This window comes from Pygocentrus nattereri, chromosome 28, assembly GCF_015220715.1.
Source record: "Pygocentrus nattereri isolate fPygNat1 chromosome 28, fPygNat1.pri, whole genome shotgun sequence".
NCBI lineage: Eukaryota > Metazoa > Chordata > Actinopteri > Characiformes > Serrasalmidae > Pygocentrus > Pygocentrus nattereri.
In genome coordinates this window covers 25,166,210-25,183,637 of record NC_051238.1, presented here as the reverse complement: position 1 = coordinate 25,183,637, position 17,428 = coordinate 25,166,210, and the positions used below count along the sequence as shown (strand labels likewise).

Sequence of the window (17,428 nt, the reverse complement as noted above, 5' to 3'; positions counted from 1 at the left end):
AAAACTAATCTATTTTAATTGTACAACCCCATTTCCAAAATGGGACAAATAAATAAATTATATATATATATATATATATATATATATATATATATATATATATATATATATATATATATATATATAAAAATAGGATGCAATCATATGTAAATCATGTGAACCATGTTTTTAAAGCCAAATCCTACAAAGACAACATATCAAAAGTTGAAACTGGGAAATATATATGCCCATATTTAATTTGATAGCAGGAACATGTTCCAAAAAAGTTGGGACGGGGGCCTGTTTACCACTGTGTTTCATTGCCTCTTCTTTTGGAGACACTGCTGTAGTTTTGAAAGTGAAATGTTTTACATTCTTGTTTGATTCAGGATTTCAGCTGCTCAACAGTTCAGGGGCTCATTTCTCATATTTTTCATTTCACAATGCGCCAAATGTTATCACTTGTGACCGGTCTGGACTGCAGGCAGGTCAGTTTAGTACCTGGACTCTTTTAATACAGAGCAGTGCTGTTGTAATACATGCAGAATGTAGTTTGGCATCATCTTACTGAAATATTCACGGCCTTCCCTGGAAAAGAAGCATTCCTGGATCCTGTTTATATACAGTTTCTTTGTGTTTTAGAGTTTTAATTAGTATTTGTGGATGCAGATGTTTTCACAGACAGTGGTTTCCACTACAGAACCATGTCTGTTTTTAATGCAGTGCCATCTGAGGGCCCAAAGATCACAGCCAGCAAATACTGGTTTTCAGCCTCGTCCCTTGCATGCAGACATTTCATTACAGTTATTCTGTACCGTAGACGATGAAAAGCGAAAGTTCTTTGCTATTTTATGTTGAGAAACGTTCTTCTTGACTTGTTGCTCTATTTGATCGTACAGTTTTTCACAGAGTGGTGAACCACTCCTCATCTTTACTTCTGAAAGACTCGGCCTCTCTGAGATGCCCTTTTTATACCCAGTCATGTTACTGACCTGTAACCAATTAACCACCAGGTGTTTTTTAGCATTGCACAACTTAAGCAGTCTTTTGTTGCCCTGTCCCAACATTTTTGGAACGTGTTGTTGGCATCAAATTCAAACTGGACAAAGATTTTTTTCAAAAACAGCAAAACTTCTCAGTTTCAACATTTGATATGTTGTCTTTATACTATTTTCAATACAATATATGATTTAAATGATTTGCATATTACTGGCAACCTGTCCAGGGTGTATCCTGCCTTTCGCCCGATGACCGCTGGGATAGGCTCCAGCACCCCCCGTGACCCTGACGGAGAAGCGGCTTAGAAAATGAATGGATGGATGGATGGATTTGCATATTGTTGCGTTTTTATTTTTATTTACATTTTCTGTTTACATATATGTTAGAATGCAGGTTTCTCTCATTGTTTACTTCACTCACACTGTGTTAAAACTAAACAGGTTTATCAGCTCGTTATAAGCTTTAAAAGTCTGTATTACAGCAACGAAAAACACTGAGTGAAGTTACCTTAATGGTACAAAAACAGTCTTTCAGGTGACTCTTGAGAAACGCGTCAGCTGTCAAAAAGTGCAGTTTACATTTTTAACGGAAAAACAAAAAATGAACCACAAGCACTTTTTAGTGGTGCCCCCATCACCTCTATTGATGAGGAAGAACTTAACTGAGGAGTTTACTGTCACTGTTTTCATTTTGTTATACGTTGGATTTACGTTATTCAAGAATAATTTGAATGTAATGGTGTAATTTCATAACTAATTTTCTGATTTATGCTATATAGACAAGCTTCAGACTGCATCTTTGTTTTCTGTCTGTCTTTTGTCAAAAAAGACAAAAATCTTAAATCTTAAAAAGATTTTTAAAAATCTTAATCTTAAAAAAGATCACATTTCATCAAATTCAAATCATAATAAATCCTCTTCTACTAAAGAAGGTAGATGTGGTATGGATTCAAAAATTAGAATTAAAAGAAGCTTTCAACAGAGTTTCTTCAGGTATTTCAGGGGATCTAGGAATGAGAAATGACATCAACTTTTCCAAATGATTGTTTTGCCAGTCATAAGGAAAGGTTCAGCAGTATAAAGCAGCAGAAAAGGCCTTGCTTTGCCTGAGCATTAAACACGAGCACCACAGCTGTTTTTTTTGTTTTTTTTCCTTTTACTGTGCCCCACTTTCTCTCACCCGCATGCACACCACTGCTTGGACACTGAATTCATAGGTTGCATTACCTCAGCTGTTTTTCTTCAGCTTTACTGCCATCAGTCAGATTTTGCCTTTGGAAATGTCTTTGGAAAAGCAAAATTCCTTCTCAGGCAGTTCTTACCAGTCTGCAGTGGTGCTCAGCATGCATTTTTCTCCACGTCAAATAAATAGACAGCAGATGTCATACTAGACAGAAATCTCCTAAAGCACAGCATTAATCCTCCCAAGCCGAGACTGAAGAAGGTTAATGCCCAGTTTTGACAGGAATGCTGATTAAGTACTAAATCTGGACATTATGTAGCCGGATGTTTGCATCTGTACTTGAAGAGGAGACTATTTGGGATGCTTGTTTTATGATTTATGGACAAGCCCTTGCGGGCAGACTCAATAGCAGAAGCGTTGGTTAACATTCCTGCAATGTTTAAATGGCATTTGAAAAGCTTGAGGAATGCTGATGATGAATTACGTTGGTTGGGAGTCAAACCTCTCATAGTCATTAAGAGTTTATGTCTGGATCTGATCAAAACCAAGGATGGCATATTGGAGGCATGTGATATATTAAGAAACAAATATGGAAAATATGCATATTTGCCCCCGTGACCCTGATGGAGAAGCGGCTTAGAAAATGGATGGATGGATGGATGGATGGATGGATGGATGGATGGATGCATATTTGCCCCCGCGACCCTGACGGAGAAGCGGCTTAGAAAATGGATGGATGGATGGATGGATGGATGCATATTTGCCCCCGCGACCCTGACGGAGAAGCGGCTTAGAAAATGGATGGATGGATGGATGCATATTTGCCCCCGCGACCCTGACGGAGAAGCGGCTTAGAAAATGGATGGATGGATGGATGGATGGATGGATGGATGCATATTTGCCGGTTTATTCATTCAGTGGTTTGTTTAACACTGTGGTAAGTTAACACTCACATGAAATACAGTACTCCTCCGCATTGAGAGGAGCCAGCTGAGGTGGTTCAGGCATCTGATCCGGATGCCCCCTGGACGCCTCCCGGTGGGGGTGTTCCAGGCACGGCCTACCGGGCAAGACCCCGCGGTCGTCCTAGGACCCGCTGCAGGGATTACATCTCCAAGTTGGCCTGGGAGCGGCTTGGGGTCCCCGGGAATGAGCTGGAGGAAGTTGCGGGGGACAGGATCATCTGGGATTCTATGCTCTCCCAACTGCTACCGCGACTCTATCTGGACTAGCGGTCAGCGATGATGATGATGATGATGAAATACAGTCCATTGTCTTGGGCCTGAGATGAGTTTTGAATTGTGTGCCACACAACTGTTAAATCATCACTGGCAGTTTTTCTCTGGCTTTGCACAAACATCTGTTCAAACCGCCGTGGATCACTGCGTAGGTTCGGCCTCATGCGTGGTTCCTGGATGTTCATTGAGTTTAGCAGGGCGAATGGGTTTCAAAAGGCCTGTGATGTGAGCCACTAATTTAAAGAATGGCTGTTAACATTTTGAAAGAATGAATTTTTAGACTTGTAGCTGAAGGCCACAACTACACTCTTAAAAAGATGGTTCTTCAAGGGTTTTAGTAAAAGAAATGATATAGAACCATTTCATACTTAAATGGTTCGTCAGACTGATGGAGAATGAGTTGTGTATGGCTCTGTATAGAACATTTTTGAGAATGGTTGTAGATCGCATCAAAAAGAGTTCTTTTATTATTACAAGCTTGGATATTTGTATTGCTTTCTGGTGTCAACCAGAGGACCATGGCTTCCCCTTTGGAGTTCTTGCCAGTCTTGCCTTTGGCTTGCTCACCGGGGCCTTGGACCAAATTTTTTTCTGTAAAGCTGCTTTGTGACGATGCCTGTTATAAAAAGCACGATATGAATAAACTTTGACTTGACCTGACATCGTAATAATAGCCGAACCCTTTTTGGTGCTATTTAGAACCATGTACACAGCACATTCTCCATCAATCTGAAGAACCATTTCACCATGCAAAGAAACATTTAAGCATTAAATGCTTCCATATAGAACTCATGGGTCTAAACAGAATCATTTCTTTTACTAAAGAACATCTTTTTTAGTGTGTACAAGATTGCATTTATGCTTTTAACATGTGGTAAAGATACAATAGTATTCAGAAGTTTGGGGTGTATTTTCAGTATAAATGTTGCAGATAAATGATCTATAATGATTTACTACATACTACAGTATGACTTCAAAGATTCGCAAGGCAGATGACTCATCAAGGAATTCAATAATTACAGTATATTATTTAGCATTTAATGTCTTTCTGTGTTCTAAAAAATCTTGGAAATGTTGAATAAAACATCATGATAGACCTTCTGGTCTCTAGCTTAGAGTATTTCAGTAAAATGTATTTTTAAGTTTATTTTTAAGTTATTACTTCTTTTAGTTTTAGTAGAAACAACAATATGAACAAAGGCTGAACTTAATCTTCCATTAGATTCAGACCCAGCACTGACATGCTTACAGGTCCGTTTTACGAACATCGAATATCAGACGGTGTTACTTACACATCCATCCATCCATCCATCCATTTTCTAAGCCGCTTCTCCGTCAGGGTCACGGGGGGTGCAGGAGCCTATCCCAGCAGTCTTCGGGCGGAAGGCAGGATACACCCTGGACAGGTCGCCAGTCCATCGCAGGGCAGACAGACAGACACAGACAGTCACTCACACCCAGGGGCAGTGTAGCATGTCCAACTGGCCTGACTGCATGTCTTTGGACTGTGGGAGGAAACCGGAGAACCTGAAGGAAACCCACACAGACACGGGGAGAACATGCAAACTCCACACAGAGAGGACCCCGGTCACCCAGCCGGGGAATTGAACCCAGACCCTCCTTGCTGTGAGGCGACAGCGCTACCCACCACGCCACCGTGCCGCCCCCATACTTATGCGTATCTCATGCAAATCCATTTAATCCAGTCCATATTTTGGTAAATTAAGGCCCATTTCTCCAGGATTCTGTAAAGCATTCCATCATCAGTTGCAACCTTAACATAGGTTTTTCTGAGTTTCAACCCATTATAAACTGTTGAAGTTATTCCTGAATGAAATAACAGTGTTTATTAATATGATAAGTGCTTCCAGACTTTTAAACATTGGTGTAAAAATGGTGAACATTTAAATGATGAAATGTTAATGTGGTAATATTCTGTCAGATTTCAGAGAACTTCCACTGTGATGTGAACTCGGACCAAATGAAGACCTTCCTGCGTTCTCACACCCCTCACATCGAATCCTCCACACAGGCCAAGGCCGCTATTTTCTCCATCTCCTGCCCCTCTCCAGACATCTATCTGGTCATTAAGGTAAATCCACGACATCTCCTCTTACCTTCAGCAGTACAGGTGAAGAAGCTGCCTCCTACATGCTGCATAACAGCTTCACTCAAAAAGGAATAGTTTGGCTAACATTCTCAGTTGTCTTCAAGCCATACGACATGTTTGGTGTTTCCTGCTTTAATCCAATGCTAAACTAACGTCCAATCACATTTGCACCCTATCACTTGTTTTTGCGTGTCATCTTGCCCCTTGGAACTGGGTTACAGGGAGTAGTGGTTAAAATATTCCCTTATGAAATGGGACAAATCCCCTTGAAAAGGAACGTTACTTCATTAACAGGCTACTAGCGGTGCTCTGTCGGTGACCCTGCCAGTCTGCAGTGACAGCAGAAGTAGCAGTAAAGTTCAGCAACCTTAAAGTTGGTCCTAGTTAAATTTTTGGAATCATATACCTTCAAAGAGCGGGATGCGACAATTATTTAATATCGCCTACCCCTAATTCTTCAGTGATATGAAGCTCAAGTGAAGCTATTCGCCAGCTTCTTGTTTGAATTTTTCAGTTCCACCTTAAATGGTGCAGCAGTTACATTCTGGCAAAATTAGGGACACCCTACCCCTGAGTGTGAACACACAAAACAGAGTGGTAAGGGCTAAGTGGTAGGGGGCAAGGGGTAAAATGGATTGGACCTACGTCAACTTCATTTGTCAGTATGCTGCTTCTAAAGCTGCTCCCCGATGAAAAGGGCTCTAAAACAGAATAAGCTGGGTAGAAACGATCGCAGATGATGTTCAAGATCTTAGAGGCAAGACGTCTGCCTCTCCTCACAGCTTAGTCTGCCATAACATGTTGTAATAGAAAAAGTATTCTGAGTTGAGCTGCTAGTGAGCAATGATGGGAGAAAGGGGAGGGGTGAGAATCCCCTGCTGGGGGAACAATTAACACCTCTCCGTGGAGACGACCATGCCGAGATAAAACAGGCAGCAAAACTGTGGCTTTCTTCAAATAATAAAATTGTACATCTGCCACAATAAAAAAAAATATTTAAACACAATATAAACATTTTAACAACTATATTTTTATATGCAGATATTTTGCTGAACAGTTTCTTAAACGTAGAGAAAGCTGTGAGATTTACTTTGGGTGTCTACAGGTTGTGCCTGTGCAGTAGTTTGAAGTCATTGCCTTAAATGTCTTCATTTACAAAAATAAAGTTAAAAATTAGGGGGGCAGTCATGGGCTGGAGGTGAGGGATCTGGCCCTGCGACCGGAAGGTTGCCGGTTCGATCCCCAGGGCCGACAGTCCATGACTGACGTGTCCTTGAGCAAGACACCTAACCCCCAACTGCTCCCCGGGCGCCGTGGATAGGGCTGCCCACCGCTCTGGGCAAGTGTGCTCACTGCCCCCTAGTGTGTGTGTTTACTGGTGTGTATGTGGTGTTTCACTTCACGGATGGGTTAAATGCGGAGGTGGAATTTCCCCGTTTGTGGGATCAAAACGGTATCACTTAACTTAAAGAATAATGAAATCAGTCTAAGAATTCATGATGATGATGACGACGCTATCTGTGTGTGTTTTTGTGTTAGATCGAGAAAGTCCTGCAGCAGGGGGAAATCGGAGAATGTGCTGAGCCCTACTCGGTGATGAAGGAGAGCGACACTGCGAAGGTGATAACAATGAGAACAGTCAGATCAGAAGAACACAACGCACTACATACTTTGCCTCTTTAAATGCTTCTTACGTCTGATCTCTTCTGTTGTAGAACAAAGATAAGCTGGAGAAGCTGAGGAATCAGGCTGAGGGTTTCTGTCAGAGGCTTGGTCAGTACCGCATGCCCTTCGCCTTCGCTGTAGTCAACATCACGAGCGTGATCAGCTCAGCCACACTGGAGCGAGACATGACTGACTCAGACAGCATCAATGGTATGAATGGACCACAGGCCTTGGCTTAAATAAAACCAACGTTTGCTTTTGTTGATGGATGTTTCTCCTAGCAGACTGCATGAAAGAGTCTGATGAATGGAAGGGAAGAAGTTATTTATGTAAGAGCTTTTTTAGGCAATGTCAGTCAAAGAAGTCAGTCATAGATTCATTAGTACTGTAGCAGACAGCAGGACACAAGGCAATGCAGAAAAAGATGAATATTATTTTAACAGCCAACACGTTTCTGTTGTAGACGTTTCTTGCACCTGCCATTTTTAAACAATTCAGCTGAAGGCAGAGTGAGTGCGAATGGTGTGACGAACCCTAAAGGCGGAGTTCATTGTAATAGATAGAGCTGCAAACATTTGCCAAAAAAGTCTGTTAAATCAATGCAAAAAAAACAATACATTCTGTAAAGTTCTCTGTTGTTTCAACCAGAGGAGTTTCTAACCTAAATGCAGGAAAATATGTTCATAAATAATAAATATGATTAGTGAAAAGAGGCTTGTTGAGTTTGGTAAATTCATTTTTGATCACAAAATAGAGTGTGTGTTCACTTATTTTCAAAAAAATCTAGAAAATGTCATTTGACCAGGGGTGCAGAAACTTTTTGATGAATCTCTGCATTAAAAAATGACTTCTTTGAATTTAAACAGGGAGGTATGGACTTCTCTCACTGTTTCTTTTAGAAGGCTTGTAACACTGTATTACAACTAACCCTGCTGTGGGGAGGCTGTACTGCAGCCTGAATAGCTCTTGATGTGAGTTGTTTACTTGCTGTAAAACAGCACAAAATCATATAGGTGAGGATCCTTGGACTTCCAAAGACATTTAATGTTATTTTAAAAAGTCAATGTCACAAAATAGAATGAATAGAATAGAATAGAATAGAATAGAATAGAATGCCTTTATTGTCACTATACACAGTACAATGAGATTAAGAGCCACTCCATCTCAGTGCAAACACACAATGTAAACAAATGACACGGAATAGAATGGGGAGGGGTTGTGCACAGTTCTATGCGTTTGTATATATATGTATATGAAATAAATATAAATATAGAAACAAAATAAAAACTATGTTTTTTACAAGATATAAATATGGAGATATTTACAGCTGTATTGTATGTACAATAAATATTGCACATTGCTAAGTATTGCACATATTCCTGTATAATGTACATACATGTACAGTATGATTGCACATTTCCGTATGCAGAGTATTGCACAGTAGCTGGTAATGGAGTCTGGGAATAGACTGGTATGTAGGTGGTGATGGAAGTCTGGGGATAGACTATCAGTGCATCTGTGAGTTGAGAAGTGTTATTGCTTTTGGGAAAAAACTGTACTTAAGTTTATGGCAAAGGTTTATGTCACGAAAACAGAGCAAGTCTTATATATAAGTCTTAAATATTTGCCCGATTGCTGTTCAAATTTGCAAAAGACGTTGTGATCGTAATACATTCATAAACCATCCATTATACATTTCACGCCACTCCACCCTCCCTAATAGGTAGTTATACAGCATTCTTCATTGCTGGGTCATTTTATTTATTTGTAGGGTCTGTATTGAGAGTGCATTTTGTGTTTCGATTAGGCAAGAGCAGTTTGGAGAAGAAGGCTTACCTGCCCAGGCGCAACTCGGAGCGATTCAGCATCCTGGAGGACCAGTTCAACCTGTCAGGCGCCAAAACCATATCTGTTACAAACTTCTTTAAACAGGTGAGTGCTGAACGAGAATTTTTGCTTCTTTAGTTTTGCACTGGTGCCAGAAGGTTACTCCTTGTGTGGGTGGTGTTCATGTTTTTGTTTCTCGGTGGTCTAGTGGACCCACCGCATTATTGGTTTTGTAAGTCAATACAGCCATAACAAATTATGTAAAAGTACCAGATGTTTAAAATATCACAAATGTAGCATAGGGTTGTCCTTTAGCAGCCATAGCCAGTCAGCAGCCTGTTCATGTGGTCCAAGCTCACACACATGCACTGATATACAAACACATACACACACTAACAGCAGGCTACGTATGAGGAGAACAGAGTGAAGGGACCTAACACCCCCACGCGTTTATTCCCTGCCGGTTCACCACAACACCACATGTGGGATATACATGTGTAGGAGGTAGACAGTGTGAAGCCTTTACAGTGTGTTATTTTATATGTTCTTCACAGAAAATGAGGAAAGGCCAAGGAAACAGGTTGAAATGATAATAAATAAAAATTTTTCTTGTAGTAAACATTCAAAATGGGTCCCACAGATCCCAACACCACACAATGGTTAACGTAGCTAACAAGGAAAGGAATAATAATAATAATAATAATATAATAATAATAATCTTTATTTGTATAGCACCTTTCATACATACATGCAACTCAAAGTGCTTTACAGAATAAATAAAAAGAAAACAAAGATAAGCAAAACACATTAAAAGAAATAAAGATAGAAGGAAACAAAATAAAATAATGAAATAAAATGAAAAAGATAAAATGAAAAAGATAGAACAGACAAAAGTTTCTTAACTAAAAGCAGATCTAAACAGGAAGGTTTTAAGATTACTCTTGAAGCTGTACAGGGATGTAATGCCTCTTAGCTCCTCAGGAAGAGAGTTCCAAAGCTTTGGGCCATAGTGGCTAAAAGCACCCTCGCCAATCTTTAACCGGGTTTTAGGAATCACCAGTAGATTACTGTTTGAAGACCTGAGAGACCTGACAGGAACATATCTCACCATCATTTCACTGAGGTAAAGAGGAGCAAGACCATGAAGACATTTAAAAACCGTCACCAGAACCTTAAAATCTATTCTAAAACTGACAGGTAACCAGTGCAGTGAGTGGAGTGCAGGTGTAATATGATCTCTCTTTCTTCTGCGGGTCAAGAGCCTTGCAGCAGCATTCTGAACTCGCTGTAGGTGAGAGATAGAGCTCTTTGGGAGAGCAGATAAAACAGCGTTGCAATAATCTATCCTTGATGTGATAAATGCATGGACAAGTTTTTCACTATCAGCAGGAGAGAGCATATCTCGGACCTTAGCGATGTTTCTAAGGTGAAAATAAGCTGTCTTGCATGTAGTCATGATGTGTGATTTAAAGCTGAGCTCATTATCAAAAGTGTATGTACACCGTTTAACATTTGTCCACATTGCATGTATCACACACTGGATTCTGGCACTGTATGTCATAAAATGGACAACAGTATAAAGACTGTATTGCACCTAAGCCTGCCATGTGGAGGTTGTTTTTAGCGTGGTTAACTCTACTAATTAAAATTATACAGGTGTAAATTCTGTAGCTTCCCTACATGGGAAAACACTTATGATGAGCAAAATGACTTTTATGTTTTAAAAGCAGTCTTCATGGTGAATGTCTGATTACTGTCAAAATGTGCAGATAACATTGCTCTCTTAATAAAAGCGTTACTATTTTATTATAAATATGACTACAAGCATGTTAAACTTGAACCAGTTTAAAAGTAAGTTACATTTTTTTTCAACAAGTTCATTTGTGCCCTGCTCTCCTCTATAGCTAATTATAGAACATGCTGGGAATGCATAGCATGCAAAATTTAGACTTCTATAGTGCTGCTCCTGTTTTTAGCTATGCATTTTTATAGATAAAAGTGTGTTGTATGATATCAGAAAACAAATATGAAAGTCTCTTTGAGATTACTTAATTAACATAATGCCCTTTAGGCAAGTTATGGTGACCTGCACATGTAGTTTGCCAATTGGTGTACATAGGCTCCCATTGCTTATTATCTACATTAGCCTCATCGCGGCAGTGCAAAACTAAAGAAGCAGAATTCAGGCACTGAGCATGTCTAGGCTGATTGACTACATTGGGAATAAGGGAAAAAAATAGTAAATTAGATTTTATGCAAAGCTGTCACTTTAAAACCCTTGCCATTGGACAAGCTACCTTTCTGAAGCGGTTAGGTGGTTAAATGTAGAAGTTTTTGGAGGTCTGGCTCCTGTTGAGCACCTTGAGACTATTCAGGGACACATTTTTCACATTTTGCAGATAACGTACAATATCTATGCTGGCACAGCTTACCTGGCCTTTGTCAGGCATTACCTTCTGTGAGGCACTTTGAATTCTCCACATTGCAGAGGAGTTATGCAACCTTGCACAGATAAAGAATCTTATTACTAACACACCAAAACATCTTTGAGTAGTTGTTAAGTAATGTTAAGTAATTGCGTCTGTTGGCTTATGCATCCACTGACATTACTTTGTTGCTGTTTTGTGTACAAGAAACTGTTAATTTGCTTTTTAATGTTTATTAAGATATTTCTTTGCTGATATAATGGAAGCGATACAGACTGGCCATGGTGTGTGTATGTTTTCAGGAAGGGGAGCGTCTCAGTGATGAAGACTTATTTAAGTTCCTGGCCGACAGCAAAAGGACATCCAACATCCAGCGACGGAGCAAGACAATAACAGGTGATGTCCACCTTCATACCCTCCACTAGATTCTCCCTCAGTAGGTCTTGTTTATACCTTGTAAAAATCTATGTCAAATATTTTCACTGTCAAGACAAAACCTCATATGTCTGAATTATTAGCTTTACTAGAAGGGCAAAAAAGGCTCTTAACTTTAATGTATATTAATGTAGTGAGATGTTTCTCCATCCATCCATCCATCCATCCATTATCTTCCGCTTCTCCGGGGTTCGGGTTGCGGGGGCAGCATCCTGAGCAATGAGGCCCAGACCTCCCTTTCCCCAGACACCTCCACTAGCTCCCCCAGGGGGATTCCTAGGCGCTCCCAGGCCAGCTGGGCGATATAGTCACGCCAGCGTGTCCTGGGTCGTCCCCGGGGTCTCCTCCCAGGTGGACTTGCCTGTGACACCTCCCGAGGGAGGCGTCCAGGAGGCATCCTAACCAGATGCCCGAACCACCTCAGCTGGCTCCTCTCGACGTGAAGAAGCAGCGGTTCTACTCCGAGTCCCTCCCGGATGACCGAACTTCTCACCCTATCTCTAAGGGAGAGTCCAGACATCCTGCGGAGGAAACTCATTTCGGCCGCTTGTATTCGCGATCTCGTTCTTTCGGTCATTACCCAAAGCTCATGACCATAGGTGAGGGTGGGAACATAGATCGACTGGTAAATCGAGAGCCTTGCCTTATGGCTCAGCTCTTTCTTTACCACAACAGACCGGTAAAGAGCCCGCATCACTGCTGACCCAGCACCAGTGAGATGTTTCTGTCTATTTGTTTATACAGTACTGTGCAAAAGTCAGAAACCACCCTTTTTATTTGTTTAACTTCTAGTCAAAACAACCATTAAGTTTGAGCCATTCATTGTTTAGTCTCAGAAAAATACAGGAAACATATTTAACTGTCAATTCCACAAATGTCTTCAACACAAAATACAGGGTGAGTCAAAAGTCACAGGGCACATTTTATTTTATTATCGACTTTTATCTCTGGGGTCATCTCAAACAAATTGTCTATGCTCAGAAAATCCGCAACAAACACCACCTTCAGCACCGCATCGTGGAGGCTGGTGACAGCATTTCCCCAGAGAGTCTCATGCGGGTTTCATAACGATTGGCGCCTTCAAATCAAATCAAATCAAATCAAATTTATTTGTAGCGCTTTTTACAACGGATGTTGTTTTAACAAGAATGTAAAAAATGTAAAAATGTAAAAGCTTAAAAAACTTAAACCTCCCCCCGGTGGGCAAGCCAGGGGCAACAGTGGCAAGGAAAAACTCCCTCAGAACTGAGGAAGAAACCTTGGGAGGAACCAGGCTCACCAGGGGGGACCCGTCCTCCTCTGGTCAAACTACCTACAAGTGATTATTCTACTAATATTAATAGCAGTAATATTGGTATTAGGAATAGCTGGGAGTCCATGAGAACATCAGTGTAGGGTGGGCAGCTCGTCCAAGGCAGGTGGTGGTAGCTGGGGCGTGGGCAGCTGGTCTGAAGCGGGCAGCAGGAGGGCTCAGCAGTCGGTCGTCCTTCAGTGTCCAGCCGGACATGTGGGTGATTGTAAACTCGGAAAGAAAGCAGGGAGAGGGAATTAGTTTTATTCTGTCTGTTTGTACATAAACAGGGAATGTGAACATTTCCAGAGTCTGGCTAACGACTCCGACAGATCTGACTGTGACAGCTTAACTAACAGGAGAGAACCAGAAGGACACACAGACACGGCAGCACTCTGAGACAGTCTGACATCCCTCCGCTCCACCGTCCACAAACCTGAGTAACCGCGTGCGAGCAGCGGGACGACAGCACCAGCGTCTCAGTTTACTATAATTCCCTGTGTCCATGGACCCCTGGATCTGCTGCCTTTATCTAGGGGGAACATTAGCTGCCAAAAGCTGAACTGAACAGGAGAGTTTTCAGCCTAGTCTTAAAGATTGAGACTGTGTCTGAGTCCCGAACAGTTTCTGGAAGATCATTCCAGAGTTTGGGGGCTTTATAAGAAAAAAAAAAAAAAGCTGTGCATCACAGGCAACGTTCCCAGTTGTTGTTGCAGCTTTCTGCATTGATAACTTTTGAACCACAAGAGATATTGCAAATCCGATTGTGGCAATCAATTTCTGAGACAATTCCAGTCTTCTTTGATATGCTACATGACCACCTTCCCATTGGATAAAACTTGTGCTTGATCCAATATAAGATGGCAGCCATGTTCCAGACATAGCCTAAAAGATAGGCCCCTTCACCCATTACTTGCTGGGGTATTCAGATACGTCATTTTCCCTTTAGTTTCTGAAATAAAACGGTGTCCTGTGACTTTTGACTCACCGTGTACATAACATAAATTTGATCCGTATTTTATTTCTCTTTATTTGTGCACCTACTGTCACTTCAACTCTTCCATTCTTCTAATCTTAAAAACAATTTCCAGCTCCTCCCACAAAACATGATCCCAAAGCTCTTACTCACATTATTACCCTTCAAAGAGACACTAATGACCAAAAGAGGAGGATATTAGATATAATATCAGATATAAGATAATACACTTGCTTGAAGAAGGGGAGCATCAAACAAAAATGAATGAAAAAACAGTTTAAAACTACAACTGTTTAAAAAAAACAGTATAGGAGTAACGGGGAGCGAGGAGGTGGACGCATACGCTGAGATAAGCGACTGTTATTATGGGCAAATCCAGGGTCATGGTCAAAACGGTCCAGGTTCAAACAGCCAATACGGAGAGCAGGAGGGATAGACGTGACAAAATGAACACAGAACCTCAAACAAGAACCAAACACAAGAATACAATACACCCAACACGTCAGAACAGGCTTAGAAACAGTTCAAACATCAAAGACCAGCCAAGACAGCAGGGATGATGAGGGACAATCAGGGGCGGAGCCACAAAACAAGGGGCCGGACTAAAACCAAAACAAAGAAAACATGAACTAGACCAAAACAACACACGAACACATGGACAGGACTGGGCGGGGCAATCGTGACAATAGGTCTAAAACAGGGGTTTCAAACTCAACCAGGGGCCACGTTTAAAAATCTCATCAAATCTGTGGGGCAGGGACAAAAAATGTTTTATTTAATTTTTAATTAATGCTGTGCTATAACCTGAACTGGCCATTATTTATTTAAAATAAACAAAAACCTCAACAGTAAAATAGACTTGTACTAGACTTTGAAATATTACATGGACACTTAAAATATTAAAAACTTAAATGTCCCCAGGAGTCTTTTAAACCTACCTCTCTGCTTGAACTAGACACCAAGTTCATTAAGACTTGGGCTCAATTTCTAAGCTAACATTAGTAGTTTATCTCGGTTGAACTGCCGCTGAAATGCAGCTGGTGTGTTTGGTGATTTGACTGGTGTGGAATTGATGAGATCTATTTGGATGTTGAGGCTGCTGTCTAATGTCCTTGTTAGATTTATATTTTCTGGCACTGAAAAATGAATTTAATTGTGATAAAATTGAATTTAATAAAAATGTCATTTTGACTGGACATTAAATACAGGGAAAGGTGGTCTCGGATAATTGTGGGATAGCCTTCATGCTTAGAATATTTTGCCTTGCAGGGTGTCTCAAGCTGGAGGTGACCCCGTCTCCAGAAACAATGATGCCATGTCTGTCTCCGGAGCTCATCCCCATAAAACCAGCCTCAGACAAAAATGTGAGGCCTATCAAAGAGGTGCTCGAATTTCCTGCCAGCGATGTCTACGTTCCTCACAGCATATACAGGTCGGTTCACACGCATATACCTCCAAAAGTCTGCATACACCTTTTTAAGACTTTCCTGTATGCTCACTGCACTGGCAGACGGCGAACGTGAAAGGACTCACTGTCACGTCATTAACCTTGGCTTGCGTCCTCCTATTATGCCCCAAGTAAATGTGTCGGTTCGGTTTAATTAAGTAGATGTAGTGTCTGGATCTCTACCAAGTGTCCAGATGACTCAACTGATATCATTTGTCACTGCAAAACATAACCCCTGAGCTCTGGACTCTGAGAACTGTAGGTTATTTCAGGACTTGGTTAATTGTGGGTGTTAAGCGCCATCTAGTGATGTGTTATTGTAGCGCAGCAGTGGTTAAGTGACCTTGCTCAAATGAGGAATCCTATAATTGATTACTTAAGGTTAATATGTGCCGAGCGTCCACTAACATGTCCTCTGTCACTGTTTTGTTTGCAGAAACCTGCTGTATGTATATCCTCAGAGACTGATCATTAGTAATCGCTTGACATCTGCCAGGAACATTACCATAAAGATCCAGTTTATGAGTGGAGAGGACGCCAGCTGTGCAATGCCTGTAAGTACGCCACCCACACTGAGCCTCTTGACCTTACTGAGGTCTAGCGGCAGGGGCAGTCGCTATCTCTTTGAGTCAGCATGTGCCAAAGCAAAGTCCTTCCTGGCAATAACCCAAGCAGTTGTTTCCAGTCATACAGGACCAGGCTCTTATCAAAATCTGACAAAAACCGCATAAATGGTTTGTTAATTTTGGCTCAGATAATGCACAAAAATTAGGGCTTTCTGGCGACCGACTACTTATATACATATCTCCACAATGAGGGGGAGCTTTTCCTGCTTCCAGAGTCACTGCCTGCCACCTGTTGGTCCAGAGGCCTATTGCCTGGTCCCTCTGGCCACAGCATTTCACAATTTGACCACTTAAAATCCTGCTGTCCGAGTCGTCACTTGCCTTGGAGCTTTTTAGTGTTCTCACTTCTCTTTAAACCTACTTGATTGGTCAGACACTGTACTAATGGCATGAAATCAGATTTTATAGGAATTTGTTAACTGTAACCATTGTGATAGCTAATGTCATGATATGGTAACTGTGGTGGTCTCCCCTGCTGGGCCTGGTGTTCTGGATGCTGTTCCATTGGCTGACGTTTCTTATTATCACTCCGTGAAATAATATCTCCTATAAAACAAAGTGTTAAATAAGCAGCGAAAGGTTATCACTGCAGAAGCTAAGCGGTACCTAGTGACATAACCTAGATCGGATGACATCAAGGTGGACCAAATCATTTGGGGGGGACCGCCACAACTACCACAACAGCAGTGTTCTTATTAATGTTAATTTTTTTAAAGGAAATGTTTATTTTTTTCAATTGCAAATACAGTAAATTTTAGATAAACATGTTTCCATTTTTGTGGTCACATTTTAAAATTTTGTCCACAAGATTAATTAGCTTGGTGACTAGAGTGACCAGGCCACAAGATTCATTGGCTTGGTGACCCGAGTGGCCAGTGCAGATTTTCACATCTATCTGCCCTCGGTTGGGTCTTGCACATAGATTTCCAGACCTGTCCATCTGCATGTCATCTGGACCATGGTCATCTGGACCATGGTCATCTGGACCATGGTCATCTGGACCATACTATATAAGATTATATAAAGTGAGAGCATTTAAAAAAAAAAAAAACAGTTCAGCTTAATTTGTGATTGTCTCTCTATAAAGGTCATATTTGGGAAAGCAAGTGGTCCAGAGTTCGTATCAGAAATCTGCACCCCAGTCACGTACCACAACAGGTAAGACCATCTTTACTTCTGATCTAAGCTTCACTTTTTGATTTAGCTGGGATTTTGAAATTCTTCAAA

At 41.1% G+C, this 17,428-nt stretch overlaps 1 protein-coding gene across 2 annotated transcripts in view; it reads left to right on the top strand.

The window, feature by feature from the left end:
* Positions 1-17,428, top strand: part of dock8 (dedicator of cytokinesis 8) — a 95,124-nt gene that overhangs the window by 36,952 nt on the left and 40,744 nt on the right. For both annotated transcript variants that reach the window (XM_017714766.2, XM_017714767.2), the window contains 8 exons: positions 5,341-5,490; positions 7,048-7,128; positions 7,224-7,383; positions 8,981-9,105; positions 11,729-11,822; positions 15,398-15,560; positions 16,012-16,129; positions 17,289-17,359. In XM_017714766.2, the coding sequence (XP_017570255.1) occupies positions 5,341-5,490; positions 7,048-7,128; positions 7,224-7,383; positions 8,981-9,105; positions 11,729-11,822; positions 15,398-15,560; positions 16,012-16,129; positions 17,289-17,359 (962 nt within the window). The remainder of the gene's footprint in view (positions 1-5,340; positions 5,491-7,047; positions 7,129-7,223; positions 7,384-8,980; positions 9,106-11,728; positions 11,823-15,397; positions 15,561-16,011; positions 16,130-17,288; positions 17,360-17,428) is intronic.